The 18,355-nt window shown below is 47.5% G+C and overlaps 1 protein-coding gene across 1 annotated transcript; it reads left to right on the forward strand.

The window, feature by feature from the left end:
* Nucleotides 1-11,420: 11,420 nt before the first annotated feature.
* Foxi1 (forkhead box I1) lies at nt 11,421-15,010 on the forward strand. Its single transcript, XM_021178388.2, has 2 exons — nt 11,421-12,020; nt 13,329-15,010. Exons 1-2 carry the CDS (start codon nt 11,465-11,467, stop codon nt 13,889-13,891), a joined length of 1,119 nt encoding a protein of 372 aa, XP_021034047.1. The 5' UTR covers nt 11,421-11,464; the 3' UTR covers nt 13,892-15,010.
* The last annotated feature ends 3,345 nt before the right edge of the window (nt 15,011-18,355 follow it).

An 18,355-nucleotide genomic window follows, 5' to 3' on the forward strand; every position in this document is an offset into this window, starting at 1 on the left:
GAGAGAGAGAGAGAGAGAGAGAGAGAGAGAGAGAGAGAGAGAGAGAGAGAGAGAGAGAGAGAGAGAGAGACTGGGAATGATGGGGGCTTTTGAAACCTCAAAGCCTTTTCCCCAGTCACATACCTTTTCTCCAGTACACTGCTTAATCCTTTCAAAACCTTTCCATCAACTGGGGACCAAGCACTCAAATATATAAGCCTATAGGGGTCATTCTCATTCAAACCACCACAAATGATTTAATAAATCCACCAGCATATTGGTAAGTTGATGATATTTGTGGTAGGTGTTGAAAAATGGAGATAGAAACTCCTTGGAGGAAGTCAGATCCCTGGGCTGTGCCCTGGAAACCTACATCTTGTCATCCGTTGCTTTCTGCCAGTCCCGTGCATCCTGACTGCCACAAATAAGGCCTTTATTATCTTACAACTTTGTCACCTTTTCAACTAGATTCTGTCATGGTTTCAGTATAATTTACTCTATAGCTGCATGAGATAGAGTTGCTTAAACTTCATAGCACCTGTAATAGCAGAATAATGCCCCAACCCAAAGATGGATGTCCATATTCAAATCCCTAGAGCTCCAGAGGGCCCTAGAAAATGTGGCAAAGGGAGATTACGTATACAAACAGAATAAACTAGCCACAGCTTCTTAAAATTAAAGACAAACCTCTGGATTACCCAGGGGCCCAGTGTCACCACAGAGGCCTTTCCAAGTGGAAGCAGGGTGGCCAGGAGAAGTCAAGGAAGCTGCATGAGGGGATGTGGACTTGCTACTCCAGCTGGTTTTGAATATAGAGGAGTGACTTTTAAGCTTGGGGCATAACAGCCTCTTAGAGCAGGAAAATGCAAGAATCAGGCTCTCCTTCCAAGTCTCAAGGACAGAGACCTCTACTGCGCTAAAACCACTGGCAGCACCCTGGTTTTAGCCCAGTAGATCCACAGAAGAATTCTGTCCTATAGAACTAAGGAAAAAGCTGGGTTGCTTTGCCCATTGAATAGGAGGCCACTTGTTACAGCAATGAGAAGTGGACACAGAGCCTCTGATTCGAGATCACTCCCTCTGTCAACCTTACCTGTCACTTTCTGTTTAGATGCTCTCCAGAGTGACTAGGAAGCCACCCAACACCATGGTTTCTGTGATTATCATTTTCTGTAACCAGATGAGCACCTTCCTTGGCTACCTTCATGCCTCACTACCTACCACACCTGCCCATCATTCCGTACATAGTACGTGGGTTATGACACCACTCTGCTGGGGGTTATGCTGACCTCACTACTAACAGCCAGGAAATGATCGCTCCCAGCCTTTTTTTTTTTTTTGCAATGCAACTCAAAATGTCATATTCTGAGATGTGTTTTTAAAATCCACCCCTGCTTGCAATCATGCACCAAGTCCCAAAGAAACTTAACACTGGATGATTTATAGAGGAGTTTCATAGGCTTTCCATCAGAGGTGGCCTCACTCTCAGGGTCCACCCCAAATAACTCTGCCTTTGAACAAGAGTCTCAGGTAATTCGAGTGAACATTAAATATATAACCCAAGGATAGTTTTGATTTTTTTTTAATTGAGAGCAAGGAATGCATGAGAAGTGAAGCAGAGAAATATGGGGACAATTGTGGATCATGCATCACTGTGCTGCCTAGGACCTTGTGACACACTGTATAGAGACAGCCAAATGCTCAGCAGATGTGCCTACCCATCCCTTCTTGGCATCCCTGGATGGAGAATGGTCCATCCCCTATTTCTCATTGGCCAAGTTGAGACGTAACTAACTCCATGCACTCCTTCCTATACTTCATCCCTCAGCCCTTTTGGCAGCTCTTGGGAAGACAGATTAAAATTTATCATCATGCTTCATCTACTTGTATGCTGAGATACAGCGTATACAGCTGGCCAGTATGGTTGTGTATGGCTCACCAAGGTAGGGAAATAGCCCTCTCCCATCCAAATGGCTCATTGGTCCTACGTGGTAGACTTTGCAGGTCCAAATAGTCTAGGTTCAGATGGCTCCCACAAGAACACACTGGACCACCTTAGCCAGGAAAACCTGTCACATTCAGTCTTCATTATGCTTTAGCCTGAAACTGTGTCCAGGACCTTTTCCGTGATCTAGAACAATAGTATAGCACCCCCACAGCTACCCCCTCCCTGTTCTGCTTGCTTGGCTGTTTGAGTCTTCAGAATGTGGGAGACTTCTCACTGAGGGAGGAGGATGCAGAGGGTCATAGCCCATGTCTTACTTTGATTTCTGTTGCTGTGATATATAAAACCATTACCAAGAGCAACTTGGGAGCCGGGCAGTGGTGGCACACACCTTTAATTCCAGCACTTGGGAGGCAGAGGCAGGCGGATTTCTGAGTTCAAGGCCAGCCTAGTCTACAAAGTGAGTTCCAGGACAGCCAGGGCTACACAGAGAAACCCTGACTCGAAAAACCAAAAAAAAAAAAAAAAAAAAAAAAAAAAAAAAAAAAAAAAGCAACCTGGGGAAGAAAGGGATTATTTTGCCCTTCACTCCCAGGTCACAGTTGCAAGGGAGAAAAACAGGAAATCAAACAGGAACCCAGGATAGGAACTCAACCAAAGACTGCTGTTTTAATGGTTTGCTCTTCATGGTTCCCTCATCCTGCTTTACGATACAATCCAGAACCTATCTGCCTAGAGGTGAGACCACTGCCAGTAAGCTGGGTACTCCACTATCAATCATTAATAAAGAAAATATTAAATCAATTTGCTTATCGGTCAGTCTGCCTGAGGCATTTACTCAATTGAAGCTCCCCCTTCCCACATGCCTCTACTCTTGTCGAGTTGAAGCAAACAAACAAACAAACAAACAACAATAAGCAACACCACCCAATTGAAGATAGCTCAGCCCATAGCCCTTCTGTCTCTTAGGGGAAAAGCCCCTGAGAAACGAAAGGGCATGAATGGGGAAATAGAGACTCAGGATCCCTGGTTCTTGAGGAAATGCAATCAGAAACTTTGGGGGATGGTCCTGACCTTGCTAAGCCCAGTTTCTTCTTTGTGGTGGGTGCCAAGACTAGATGGCTATAAGCTAGTCAAAGGGTCTGGGAGCAAGCAGTGGGAGTCAGCCCCTGACAATGGGGGGATCTCACATTCTTAACATGCACGAGGTCCTGCCTGGTAGTTGCCATGGCCAGAGCTGGAAGTGGCATCCTTGCTGCCTTCCCTGCTTTTCTGCCTGCATCCTAAAGAGGCACAGTCGCCGCTCAGTGTCTGCAAGAGTTGGCTTCAGGACCATGATACTAAAAGACACTGATGCTTAGGTAGGCCTAGTGTAAAATGCCATGGCATTTGCATATAATAAATACTCTCACACATATCAAATGATTTCCAGATCCTTTGTAATGCCTGTAAATTCTACAGAAGGGGTTGTTATACATTTCACTTTAGGAATTATAAGAAAAAGCTACATATAATCAGGCACAACTTTCTTCTGAACATTTTGATCCATGGGAGGTTGACTCCACAGATGGGGAATTTCAAATATGAAGGGATGGCAACCTGCTTGGGTGATGGCATTCTCATTGTGCATATGACAGTTGGCAGCTATGTTGCTGAAACCCCACATACATAGACACATAGAGCCCCCAACCCTAACTTCTCTACAGGTGGTTTAAGCAAAGATATTTTCCAGAGACCACTGAGAAGGATGGGCTGCAACTCAGACACTGAGGAGAAAGGAAGAATCAGTCCTGCTCAGAAGTACCCAAGCGCATGCATCCAGATTCAACTACTCCAATGCCTCCAGGCTTGCAGGGATCTGTAGACGATGCTACAGATACAGCACTATCCAGGGAAGCCTCTGGAAGCAAAGGTAAGGACCCAATAATCACTGCATCATTAGGAAGCAGATACAGATTGTCTTTGGTCCAGCTGTACTGTCTTGCTCAAAGAGACAATGTGTCCTCCTGGAAAGATCCAAACCATTCCATTTTCCCAGAGGAAAGCTAATTGAGCAAGTGGCCCATGGTGAGTTTCCCATCACAGGACTTGTAGTCAATCTGAAATTTAGGGTAAAGAATTGGAATACTCAGCACCCAGCACCTCACAGATATAGATATGTGGCACTTAACAATCAGGGTGCATTCCAAAAAGCATATGGGAGATTTTGTCACTGTGCAAATCTCATGAGTGAGCTTGCCACAAGCCTGGCCCAATCACTCCAGATGGCTCTTGTTACAGTGGAGGGACAACAGAGGGAGAGAAAGTAGCCAACTGTGATGGTTTGTATATCCTTGGACCAGGGAATAGCACCATCTGAAGGTGTGGCCTTGTTGGAATAGGTGTGATCTGGTTGGAATGGGTATGTCACTGTGGGTGTGGGTATAAGATCCTCACCCTAGTTGCCTGGGAGTCAGTCTTCCACTAGCAGTCTTTGGATGAAGACATAGAACTCACAGCTCCTCCTGCGCCATGCCTGCCTGGATACTGCCATGCTCCCCCACCTTGATGACAATGGACTGAACTTCTGAACCTGTAAGCCAGCCCCAATTAAATGTTGTTTTTTAAAAGACTTGCCTTGGTCATGGTGTCTGTTCACAGCAGTAAAACCCTAACTAAGACACCAACATATAGGAGATTGCTGCTGGTGTAAAGCGCACACTGCTTTACAGTTAATGTTGTATTAGGAAGAGTGCACTGTGTAATCGTGGATACAGACACAGCATGGTACAGTACATAAACATAACATGGTCGTTTATCATTGAGTATTATGTGCTGTACATACTGTGGGTAATATATGCTCAGATGACAGGCAGAGCTCTGTATGTATACCCACCACACAAACACACAGGGCATGTGTCTCTCTGGCATTATCACAGCTATAAGACATAGGTAGGCTAGAGGAACTCTCAGCTCCACTGTAGCCTATGGAGTTGCCACTGTGTGTGGGATATGAATCACATTCTTGACCAGAAAGCATTACGTGATGTGTGACTGTATTCTGTACATACACATACCTTAGTTTTCTCTGCAAATTACTATTGGCTCATGTTAGTGATGGTTTGGGAAGGTGACTATTTGGGGGGAGGAGTGAGGCCCAGGTTGAGTGTCTGTTGGAGCGTAAGGTAACAGCTTCAATCTAGCATTTCCTTCCCAAGGGGTTCTCCTCAGAGTTAGCTTTAGATCAGAGTATGGATTAAGTGAAGAGCAGAGGGATGGTGATAATGATGATGTAAAGGGGGAGGAGGAGGGGGAGTGGAAGAGGAGGAGGAAGAGGAAGGAGATGGGGGCAGAGGGGAAGAGAGGAAAGGAGGATGGGGGTAGGGGGAGGAGGGGGAGGAGAGAGAAGAAGAGGGGAAGGAAGGGGAAAGGGGGGAGGAGGAGGGGGAGAGGGAGGGGAGGAGGACAGAGAAGGCAAGATTGGAGCAGGAACTTTAGGCTCCTCTTGAAAAAGAAAATTGAAGCCCACCAAACTCCCAGAGCAGACACCATTCCACCTTGTATAGTGATTTATATTACTTCATCTCTTTAGAGTTTGCAATTGCAATCCTTTTGGTAGTCAGGGTTCATAGCCCAAACCCTTATAAGAAGCAGCACGATTGACCATGCTGGTTTTTTTTTTTCTTATATTTGACTCTTAATAACTCCAGTGAGAAAAATTTTGTGGGGGGAGTTATTTTATGTCTGCTTATGAAATTGGGTGAGTTTGGGCCCAGAACAGTACGCGATCTAAAGAACCTGTATTAACTACTTATAGCAAATGGTGCTTACAACTGATGGTCCGGTTCCAGGAGATTCCCAGAATTTCATCTTTAAGTTAACCACGTTTAAAAAAAAATAAAGCAACAGTTGAAAAACATACTAAAGAAGCCACACAACACCAACACAGTCACCGCAGGTGAGGTGTAGGTCTTAGGAGCTCCGTGAAGACAGCCAAGCCCATGCCAAGTCATGGGCAGAATGACTTCTGTTCATGTGTGGCCTCTTAGGCTGTGTTACTTCCTTCAGTCTTTGCAGCAGATTCTAGAAATGAGAAATTGGAAGCTCTGAAGCTAAACAGCACCAAGACACTCAGAAAACACAACCATGGGAATATAATTCAGCAATTTAAACATGGCCGGCTGCTTCCTATAGACTCCACTTCATTCCAACCAAGTATTTACTATGCCATGGCAAAGAGACAAGGTATTTTTTCCTAAGGGGTGTGACTCATTAATAAAATGTTCTTTGTCTTGTCCTGTGACCACCACACGTTCACTTGAGTCTCCTGCCCTTACTTAAACCATTGGTCTGTCCTAAAACTTCCATTCAAGAAAACTCTTGCCTGCTTTTAAAGAAAAGACCGCCAGAGGGCGGTATTGACCTATATTTCTTCCTAAGCTCATTAGCCACCCAAAACACAGAGGTAACCCTCAGCATGGTAAACACCCCAGCTAGACTTCCACCAACCTCTCCCAGGGGCACAGACACCGTTCCTGCACCGAGTCCCCAAATACCTCAAGACATGACTCTTGTGTGTGTTGCTAATTAGGCAGGGTAGAAGAACCAGGCAAGAGCTGGTTGTCTTTCTAGGGAGCCATTTGTAGAGAGGAGGCAAACACTGTATTCTATCTTGTTGCAGATGAGAAAACTATAATGCAATGACTTTAAACTAGTTCTTTCTGGGATTTCCCCCATCACAGCCCAATTCTACACCAAGAATCTCTTTAAACCTGGGATGCTATTTGTGTTTCATGTGTCGAAAGGAGGACAAGCCCTCAGAGCCCCCACCAAAGGCCAATGTAGAGGACAGGTAAAGTGTGAGCCTCTGCTACTGTAACCATAGCTGGTGGGACATTAGCATCTCCCATTACCTAAAACTCCTGCATCCCAAATGAGAACTTGATTTTACTGTGTCTGCATGCTCCTGCATCCCAAATGAGAACTTGACTTTACTGTGTAGTCCTGAAGCAGCGCTGAGAAGTGGCTGGATTTTTTCACTTTACCCATGAAGAAAATGAGGCCCAGAACCATTAGTCTGCAATCTAAGGCATTGTAATTATCTTAGGAGTAAGAGGGAAACTCAAAGTCTAGTGACAAAGCCTGGCCTCTCTGCTCCCTGTCTGTGCTGCATGTGACCCACTGTTGGCCCCCAGTGCACAGGTCAGTTCTCACCTGTTTGGTTTTCTCGGCCTTTATGGTTATTCACCTGCCCTGTGCCTTTGTACCATGCTCTAAGCAAGAGAACCAAATGCTCATTTCACAATGCGGTCCAGAGAATTAAGCGAACCATTGTTTGTGAAAATCCCTAGTAGTGAGGTTCATCCTTTTGGTAGGTAAGCTGATATCAGATCTCTAAAAATGCATGACTGTCCCTTGGGTAGCTATCTGTGAGGTCTTCTTTCTGCAAAGCATGAGACTTCTAGACCAGTAAGGACAGCAGTTGAATGCTGGGAACACACTCCAGAAACAGTGACAGACCCTTCCTCTTTTCCTCCAGGGGCATTACACCCAAATGGCAAAGCAAATAGAGGAAGACATAATGTTAGCCTTCTTCCCAGAGCCTCCTCCCGTGTCATTGCCTGGCCTCCGGGTCAGAGCATCCATCATTCCCAGTACCAGTCCTTTTGATAGCTTCCAGGCTCTGAGCTTCACGTGTATCACGTGTCTTCTCCTTCACTAGCCTGGATGTGGATACTATTTGTGTCTCTGCTTTATAGATAAACAAAGCAGAGATCTTGTAAGATTAGGAAACTTGGCCAAGACCACACAACTACCAAATGGCGATACCAGGTCCAATCCCAAAGCCCGTGTTTGTAATGCTCTATTGTCTTGTCCCTGGCCTGCCACATGGCTTAGAACATGTGAGCTTTTTCAGTCAAGAAGGCGTCTCTCTGTACTATGTTAAAGGAACTGCTGTCAGAGCCTTCCCTGGGATGGCTCAGACCTACTCCTTAATCTTCTACTGATGTGTTTGTCTGCTTGCTTATTCCTATAATTAACCTGCTCATGTTTCCTCAGATTTGAATTTCACTTCGGGGATATTTAAAGAGTCTAAAACTTCATCAACAATTAAGTCATTTGAGTCTTTCCTCAGAAGTCCCTGGTCTGGTCAGGCAACTCCTGCTGTCCATCTCCAGTGTCTGAGCCAGGGTTCAAGAGAATCTGAAATGGACTCCCCTGGTCTAAGGACTCACCCTGTGATGAAGCTCAGGGATCAAGGTGCTACAATTTGCACCCTCAGCCCTCTGATAAGACTTCCTCAGATCAGACAGGCTTTCTTGGATGTCCTGGGGGAAAACCAGAACCATCTGTAACTAAGGAGACTCAGATGTGCCTGCTTCTATAACTGTCTCCCAGCCAGAAGACCCCTAAAAGGAGTCTGTTCGTTTGACAATATCTGTGTGAACTGTGACAACGAATATGTCCCCTTATTTTTTTCATTGTAATTCTTGTCTCTCTTCCCCTGGCCCTTGGCTGCTAAAAGCTACCAATTAGCATGCAAGGTACAAGCTCTGGGAGGGCCCAACTGTGTATATGAAGTCTGTAGGGACTATAGCATAATATCTACCATTGCCTGTCTGCGCTGTGTGAAATGATTTACTTCATACCATGTTGTAGGTTAAGTACTGGCTTTTCCCCCATTTCACCTGAGAAAATTGAAGACAAGAAAACCTAAGTCACTTGTTAAGGACAAGAGAGATTGGCTGGCAGCTCCTCCAGGGCTAGGAACTTGGGTTTGCTTCTTTATGGTGTGTGTGTGTGTGTGTGTGTGTGTGTGTGTGTGTGTGTGTGTGTGCCCATAGAGACCTAAAGAGGCAATTGATTCCATGGAGCTGGAACTACAGGCAGTCATGAGTTGCCTAATATGGGTGCTGGGAACTGAACTTGGGTTCTCTGAAGACCAGCCAACTCTGTCAACTGCTGAGCCATGCCTCCAGCCCAGACCTTTTATGTTTCACCCCCCAAAGCAAAGTGCGGCATGCTTGCTTCCCTCTGACCACTTAAATTAGAAACTACAAAAACGAAGAAAATCTCTCATCTGAAAAAAATTTATCTTATATTTGTGAATGTATACATGACTATAAGTATGGTTTTATTTTTCAAAACATGCTTTTGAAGCCCATTTCTCCAACTTTCATTAAAACACAGCTATCTTCCCATGCCACTAATATTCAGTTGTTCTAGCATCTATTTTTCATAACTGCATAAGACCACATCAGTTGGAGGAGGCTCTGTTTGACTAACCAAGCCCTCATTACTGGCCACTGGGTTAGCTGGGGTTTGTTAGAACAGGCAACACCATGGAGGAAACCCAGCACCACCTCTTTGCTCTGTCTTGTTCTGGAAGATGAACCCTGAGAAGTGGACTTGCAAGGTTAATTGCACAGCTTTGTGTCCACACTGTTGGGATCCCATGGGGTATATTTTAAAAATCCAGGGCTCCACCCTCAGCAAGGACAATTTCTGTCTGTTGAACATGCTGTCTGTTGATTCAACGTTCTGAACAAACCATGCCAAGCTTACTTACTTTGAACCTCAAGGAACCTTTAGACACTCTTAGTGAAGTTCTTTTCCTGTCCATGATGGGACACGTAGCTCCTTGGAATCTAGAGAAACCCCTCCTACACAATTGCCTGGATGTCCTCACCAGGCACCCAGACACGGCAAATGGAAGCAATTCTGTGGCACGTGTGCTCATTATGTGACCTGGCACAACTGTCCAGACAGGAGAGCAGAATTCGAAGTCCTAGGCAGACACCCTCTCTTGGTGCCATCATCTTTTTCAGCTTCAAAGAGACATAGTGTCTGAGGGAAGCAAGAAGATGTGAACTCAGGAGAAGAAGGTAGAGGCTGGAAGGCAGAGAGAGTTATTATAGACAGCTCAGATGCATTCTCTTCCACCTGCTGCATCAGAGGTGGTTCAGCCATTACCAGAACCTCGTCAGGAAAGAGCATCCTGGAGGAAGACTTCTAGGCACTGACACATGCTCAGAGCCTGGTGTGTGTGCAAAGCAAAGAGAGAGGTTGGGATAAGTCACCTTTAAGCTGGGATCTATAGTGGAGCCCCAAGAGAAAACTGGCCTTGGCTAAGCAGCAATGGGAAGCGGGGCTTGCTTGTAAGCACTGTCTCTGAGACTTTATAAAAGACAGGAGAAGGACGTGAACAGCCAGTGTGTGTGTGTGTGTGTGTGTGTGTGTGTGTGTGTGTGTGTTTGCATTGCCTAGGGGTTTCTGCACAACAACTTCCACAGATGTTGGATCAACTGAGGATCAGGGGAGACTGCTGTGCCTTAAAGCTAGAAACAAACTTGAATCGTGGGTGTTCTTTCTCATTTCTACCTAAAATCCTCTATCTTTTGATGTTCTTTTTAAGAGCCCTGCTGCTCATCTTGGTGGGTTTCCAGGCCATGTCCACAGCAGCCTTCACATTGTCTTCTTCCGGCCTACAGTGTGTGTGTGTGTGTGTATGTGTAAGTCTCTCTGTGTGTAAGTCTCTCTGTATGTAAGTCTCTGTGTGATATGTGTGTGTGTGTGTGTGTGTCTCTGTGTGTGGTATATGTAAGTGTGTGTGTGTGTGTGCGTGTGTGTGCATGTGCATATGTGTGTGGTATATGTGTATGTGTGTATGTGTCTGTGTGTGTGGTATATGTGTGTGTGGTATATGTAAGAGTGTGTGTGCATGTGGTGTATGAGAGAGAGGGGGGAGGGAGGAATGGGGAGGGGGAGGGGAGAGAGAGAGGGAGGAATGGGGAGGGGGTGGGGGAGAGGGAGAGGAGAGAGAGAGAGAGAGAGAGAGAGAGAGAGAGAGAGAGAGAGAGAGAGAGGAGCAGGAGGGAGCCACATGTGTCCTTTCCAGAGGCCAAGCTGCTCTCTGACTCTACAGGAGCTGTAGAGTGTCCTGGCAACTCTAGAAAATGCATCCAGCCTTCCAAAGACCAAAGCATGAGCTGCTGATATATATGGGTGGGGTGGGTGAGGTGGGTGGGGTGGGGTAGGTGGGGTTTCATCAGAGAATGAGGGGCAGGCATGGAAGGGAAAACAAGGGCTCAAGAGCAAGAAACAAGAGTGAGAGACAGAATGAAGCAGGCAAAGAGAAGGGAAAGAAAATGTGAGAAACAAAGAAAGCAACACAGAATAGGCTGTGGAGAAGATGGGAAGGAGGGAGAAAGGCAGGGAACGTGAGGAGGGAGGGAAAGTGCAAGGGAAAGAGATAGGTACTCTGGAACAATGGGAAAGGAAACAGGGGGAGGATGGAAGGGCGCTCTTGTCACTTGGGGTACCTGTTCCAATAAGTCTCCTTTAGCATGTCATTAGTGGGAACTAAGGCCACAGGCAGCTAAGGCAAGAGGGAGGCGGGCCCTGGTCCGGAGCTGCTGGCAGGTGGCCGCCCCTGGGTGGGGCCACCCAGCCAAGCCCTGGGGGTATAAGTCACAGGAGGCCAGGACCTGCTGAGCACCTGTCAGGGGCAGCTCCAGAGAGCACAGGTGCGGCAGGTGGCTACCCGAAGCCAGCTCCAGCATGAGCTCCTTCGACCTCCCAGCTCCTTCGCCACCTCGGTGCAGCCCCCAGTTCCCCAGCATCGGCCAGGAGCCCCCAGAGATGAATCTTTACTATGAGAACTTCTTTCACCCTCAAGGCATGCCCAGTCCTCAGCGCCCCACCTCCTTCGAAGGTGGTGGCGAGTACGGGGCCACCCCCAACCCCTACCTCTGGCTCAATGGGCCGGCCATGACCCCACCACCCTATCTGCCTGGCACTAACGCCAGCCCCTTTCTACCCCAGGCCTATGGCATGCAGAGGCAGCTACTGCCCAGCGACCTGGGCTGGCTGCCCATCCCCTCTCAGGAAGAGCTCATGAAGCTGGTGCGCCCACCATATTCCTATTCAGCCCTCATTGCCATGGCAATCCACGGTGCGCCCGATCAGCGTCTCACGCTGAGCCAGATCTACCAGTACGTGGCCGACAACTTCCCCTTTTACAACAAGAGCAAGGCTGGCTGGCAGAACTCCATCCGCCACAACCTGTCACTCAACGACTGCTTCAAGAAGGTGCCCCGAGATGAGGACGACCCAGGTAAGACAAGCAGCAGTGCGTATGGAATAGGAGACCACCCCTTGAAAGGCTGCAGGCATCCCTGAGGGCTCATTTTATTTTTGCTCCGAACTCTGTTCTAAAAAGTTCTGACTGGAGCTGCTAGGAGACAGAGCTGAAGGGAATCCACAGTAGAGGAGAATGTGAGCCCCGGGAACAGATTCAGGCTTCTGTGTCTCCAGGAGTTTACATTTGCTGTGCCTCAGTTTCCTCGTCGGAAAAATAACAGGGAGGGGAGTTCGTCAGTCTTTGATGTGAGCCAACGCTCAGTATCCTGCAGCCATGATTCACATGAATCTCAGTGCCCAGCACATGACAAGTCCTGGGTAGGACTAGACCAAGCCAAGCCAGAGTCTGTCACAGCCACACCTGTAGTAGAGAGGACCTGGCCTTGGCTGGGCACCGCTGATGGCTCCATGGCACAGCTCTGACCTTTCCCTCCGTTTGGAACTCTTTTAATGCTGGCAGCTCTCTATAGAGTGTTTTTTAGTGAACCCATTGCACAGATGAGAAAAATAGCATTTGTGGGTAAAGCTGCCTCTCCAAAGTGGCATAGACCGGAATGGCAGTGATCGGATTCAGCTCAAATGGCGTAGACCAGAATGGCAGTGATCATGTTCAGCCTAAATGCAGCTCCTACACTAAGACTGGAGCATCCCTTCTAAAAGGTGAGCCGGAGACATTGCAGAGAGGAGTCTGAAGCATTCCGACATCCAGTTTCCAGACCCGAAGGCTAGTGTTGTTCTCACATGGGATGCCAGGATTGGAACCTTTCCACTGCCCACTCTGAAGTCAGCTCTGGTCAGATCTGTTTGTCCCTCAGAAAGGAGACTGCCTTGTGCAAATCTTCAACCACTTTCCAGCTCAGAAGTAGCAGGGAAGAGCTGGGGCTTCCATTCTGGTGGCACTTCAGTTGTACGGCCCTTGGACACTTACTGTGTCTGCCCTGTATTTCCTCAGTGAGCCTTGGGGAAGCAAGGATAGTTTTCAGATCGGGAAACAGATTTAGCCAAAGTCCTTAGTCATTGAGGAACAAAGACAGAGCTCAAATTGACCGTCAAGTCTTGGGAATCCAGAACTGCTTTCTGGGGTTTCCTAAACCTTAGTAATAGAAGCTCTGACAACACCCCACCCACCCTGGATCCCTGCACCCCAGCACTCTATCCTCTAAATTCCTCAGAGCCTCATGTGTGTGTGTGTGTGTGTGTGTGTGTTGACAGCATTACAGACAGATAGAAGGAGGCCTTGTGTCCGTCTCTGTATTCCTAAGTTCTCTCACTTCTGTCCCAGGCAAAGGGAATTACTGGACTCTGGACCCTAACTGTGAGAAGATGTTTGACAACGGAAACTTTCGCAGGAAGAGAAAGAGAAAATCAGATTCATCCTCCAGCACCAGCTCATTGGCTTCAGAGAAAACAGAGAACAATCTCCTGGCCAGCAGCCCCAAGCCCACAGAGCCTCAGGAGGTCTTAGATACCGCCTCGCCAGACACTACCACCAGCTCCCCAGAGAAGCGGTCCTCCCCTGCCCCCTCGGGCACCCCGTGTCTCAACAACTTCCTCTCCACCATGACAGCATATGTGAGTGGGACAAATCCTATTAGCCGCTCAGTGACCACACCAGGACTGAGCTCAGAGCCTATTGACAAGATGGGGCAGAACTCACTGAATTTCAACTCCTACACCCCCCTTACCAACCTCAGTAGCCATGGGAATGGGGGTGAATGGGCCAACCCAGTAGCCACCAATGCTCTGGGCTATGGAGGCTCTGTCTTCAACCAGTTCAGTCCACATTTCTACAACAGCATTAACACTAACAGTATCCTATTCCCCAGGGAAGGCACTGAAGTCTAGAGATAGAACAACTTCTGTTCCATAGAGCTGTCTGGGGGAAAAGCATGGCGGTCCTTCAGACCAGACCCTCAACTACCCCAAGATTTGAGACGTTTGCCCTTCCCAGATAGCACCACAGGAAGCTTGGAAGAATCTGTGCTCTTTCTAAACAGCATTCAAGCCTTCTGGCTGTCTATCACACGTGACTCTACATAGATTTGATAACTACAGTGGGCATATTAGGATCAGCTTGCCATTAACGATGTGGCCATTTGTTGAGCACTGACTATGGTGCTGGTTCCTGTTTGGGGCTTTTTAATGACATAGTCCTACTGTGCACCATCATCCTTTGAGGTTCGCATGAATCTCTCCAATTGACAGATCATAAAGCAAAGGCCCAAGAAAGTTGTCAGGTTTTCCAGGGTCATGAAAATGACAGAGAAAGGCATTAAAGCAGAGGCTGGGTGATCCTTGATGGCTGGATAAAGGGAACCAGGGATGGATGGACTGGATGAGAAGTCAGCATAAAGCTGGTTACGGCAAATGCACGCACACTCCCCACTGGCTTCTAGTGATGCTCTCAGAATTCAACGCCCATTTGGCCACCATGACGTCTCCCCCACCTGCCTTTTCTTCTTACCCCAGCTTACTCACAGGCATTGTTACCTACCACTGAGGAGGAGGAGTCCAGCCCAAGTATCCCTGTAGAACCATGTCTCTAGTAGGTGCAATACAGGGTAACACTTCACTAGCCTTCCACAGATCTTGAGCAGAGCCAGAGGTCAGTGAGACAAGTGGTATGTACCCCTAACCCTCACCCAAGTACTGCCCACCCACAAAATCTCATAAACACCAGCTTCCTGTATGTATCTGTCATGGATCAGTGAAGAAGATGTGGCTCAGCCTTCCAAGAGAAACAAGGTCAAATGAGCAGAATAAGCATGTCCTTTTTTTATAGCCCTGGAGAGGTGGATACTTGTCTGAGAGAACAATGGCTGGGAGGGAGGGGTCCTCTGCCTGCCCTGGGGGTGGGGGGAACAGAGCAGCTGTGAGCACAGCCTCTGGCACTGCTCGCTCCTCTTTTGTGAGTTACTTCATTTGGCTGTGATGTCTTATCACAGCACACCCCCACCCCGAGAAGCGATGTTTGGTTTCCTTATTTTCTTTTTAATTAAAAAAAGAAAAGAAAGAAAGCTGTTTTAGAAGTGTGTGGCACTTCCTTGTGAGTTGTCTTGTCTCTGGGTTGCCTGGTTGAAGCTTAAGCCTGAAGGTGCTTGGGACAGGAAGCAGAGAAAAATGGGTATCAAGACTGGCCCGAGCCTACATTGCTGGGGAGCTAGACAAAGGCTCCCAGTGTAAGGACAAGGCTATGAAGTATGGGGTAGGTATGTACACAGAAGGAACTGACCTGTGGTGGCATATCCCAGCTTCACAGCTCATGCACACCCCATGATTGTGCTATGAACATGTAACTCCCCTGTGAAGGACTGCCAGTAGACCAGTTAGACAATGAGAAAACAAGAGTCAGAGTGGTGCTGTGGCATGCCTGAAGCACGCATGGGTTCCCTGAGTTTTGCACTCGTCACACAGTGGTATAGCCTCAGCCATGGCCTATGCTATTAGCAGCAGATCTGTTTGCACTGTGCATGCATACTGACGTGTGAATCGAAGCTGGAGGTCTTCTACTTGGGGGTTTCTTTTCTGGTGGAGAAGGGAGAGGGGTCAAGCCAGGGGGCAACTGGGTGTACTCTTTCTCTGAAGTGACAGAAGGGAGATGGTGACCCACAGTAATATCTATATACTTGTTGTCCCCTGATTTCCACATTATGGGTGAGAACACGGAGTCTTTGCTTCTGTGGGGGCCACAGATCCAGGACTCGAATGGCAGCATAAGAGCATTGATGAAGTCCTATTTCACAGCTGTTAACAAAGAGCCCAAAACTTGGTACAAGAGATTACAGTCATGAAAGTCTGAAGCAATGGACGGCCTTTCCTTCTGCAGCGAGTCTCATGTGTAGTAATGACTGGTAGAGCATGGATAGGGGTGTGTGTGTCAGACCAGGAAAGCCAGAATAGGATGCCCCTTGCTGTCTGCTGCAGGGAGGACAAGGGACTCCATGCCATGGCAATCAGAGACAGAGTTAAAATACAGGTCTCTGAAACCCAGAAAGGGATTTTTGTAATATCACATATGTGTGCATTGAAGCTAGAGGCCACTCTCAACAAATTTGCCCAGAACCCAGAGCCCCACCCTGAGTCATTGCTCACCTCACTGCCTGCTCTTCATCCCTAACTTCTTTCCCAGACAGGGGTACAATGAGTAAGAGGACTGGGCAAGACCAGGAATGGGAAGGGGCCCAAAAAAGAGTCAAGCCATCCCAGAAGAGAGCCAAAAATTTAAAACCAAAGGCCACAACTCAATTCTCTATCAGAATTTTATGGGGACAGCAGTGTAAGGGGGGAACCTGAAGGTTCCTACAATGTGGGGTTCCTGTGAGCTCTTGCCTTAAGTCTGTGTTGGGGGAGCTCTGAGCAGCAGCTGGGTTTGTCACAGGAAAGGGGGTTGTGTTGGAATCATTGAAAGGAGGGAAGCCAAGGAGATCTTATTGCTCAGCCGTAGCAGATGCTGCAAGCTGGAAGGAGAGAAGACAGCAAGAAGGATGGAGGGAGGAGGGCTGCGCATGGATGTACTGGACTCCTCAGCCTCCTATGCTTGGGCTCTGCACTGAAAACATAGCTTGCCATCAGTAAGAATCTAAAAGGGGGGCTTGCGAGTATGGGAGAGTCCAGGAAGGCTGTGGAGAGAGAGGGGTGAGACACACCAGTGACATATAAACTCACCCTTAGACCACTCTTCACAAACCCTAAGTCAAAGGGGCTACATTTCCAACATGGAGGTTTGGGGGGAATATTTTGGGGGAATCAAAGCAGACTACATACAATAGATCATATAGCATGTTATATACATTTATAATAATCTCATTTATTTTAATGGGTAAATTTGCAAGGGGGCAAAAGTCACTAAATGCTACCCACCAAATATTAAGCTATCCCAGTCACTTTCTGGTGGGTGGTGAAATATAAGGTTGATCCCCACACTACCCTGTGTCATAAAGCCTTTCTTCATGTTTAGTGATTAGACCACCAGCCCAGCCCACCATTGCTGGAAACACCCTCCTGTGAAAGGGCCCAAGTTTATGCATGACCCCAACCTATGCAATAGCTGGGTAGCCTCTACACTAAGCCCATTTCCAGTGACAGGAGAGGAATGAATTTCCTTAGTTCAGACATGGGCTTTGTGCAGATATATTAGGGGCTACATTATAATAAAAAGGAATTGATGTGAGTCTAGCAGCTCATATAAAACATATCTCCCCCACATCTTGCTTGCTGTAAAGTCAAAGCCAAGCAGATGGGAATGTGATGCAGTCTTCAAGCTGGGTGAAGCTGGCATTGGCGTCCTTGGGAGAAGAGATAGATCTGGATGCAGGGCTGGAGAAGCTGTGGTGGGACATACGGAGAGAGAAACTGGCTAACAGAAGAATCGGCAACATGCAAGGGAGTCTTAGCTGTGCAGAAGGCACTGGGACCATGCTGGTATGTGGTTAGCACATCCAGCCACAGTATCCACAAACAGCTGCTGCTATTATTGTCTTCATTTGGCCATGAAGACACAGTGGCTCAAAAAGTTTAGAAAGTCCATCAGCATCTCAAACAGATAATCTACACCTAGAGCCTGCATGCTTCCTTGGAAACAGGCATTGTGGGGCTTGGTGAGAACAATCCAGAAGGAAGTCTCTCAACTAAGGAAACATGGCAACATAGCATATGGATCAGGACAGCCATGTTGGCCAAAATACCACTGGAGGTCTGAGCTTATCCTCATGCAGGGCTTAGCTCAGATTCTTGCCCTAGACAGACTTTATTCCCTCCTCCTTCTCTTTCTTCCTGAAAGGAGAGAACCTTGGCATGGTACCAGTCAGGAAAGTGATTCAAGGATGTATCTTTCTAGTCCAGGCAGATGCCACAGCAGATGTACCAATATCAACCATCACTTCCTGTGAAATGCGTGCTTCCTAGAGCCTAGTTAACAACCACAGCTACCCCTGAGCCTGGACTGGATGATCGTTGTTTTCATTTGGTTCAGAGGTAAACTAGGTCTCACAGAAGTGAAGTCAACTTTCCAAGTTCACAGAGCTACTAAGCAGAAAAGGCAGACCTCAAAGAGAAGTGAGCCCAGCTCCAGTGCCCACACTCTTCACCTAAATACCAGGGCAGCACCCTGGGGCAGAGGTCAGAGAGGATGTCTACTCGTCAGAAGCAAAGCCACGGCCTCCTGTTCTCCTGCTAACTTTATAGACAGTGTCTTTTCCTGTGCCCTGAAATGGTTATAATGTAGAGCAATGGCCTAAGAAAGCTTCCATTCCAGCTCAGGGGGCCACCATTTCCACATCTTCCTGATCGACAGCAGCATCCCTGCCTCCA

The sequence above is a fragment of the Mus caroli genome, unplaced genomic scaffold (assembly GCF_978045245.1).
Source record: "Mus caroli unplaced genomic scaffold, Mus_caroli_1 scaffold_13, whole genome shotgun sequence".
Lineage (NCBI taxonomy): Eukaryota > Metazoa > Chordata > Mammalia > Rodentia > Muridae > Mus > Mus caroli.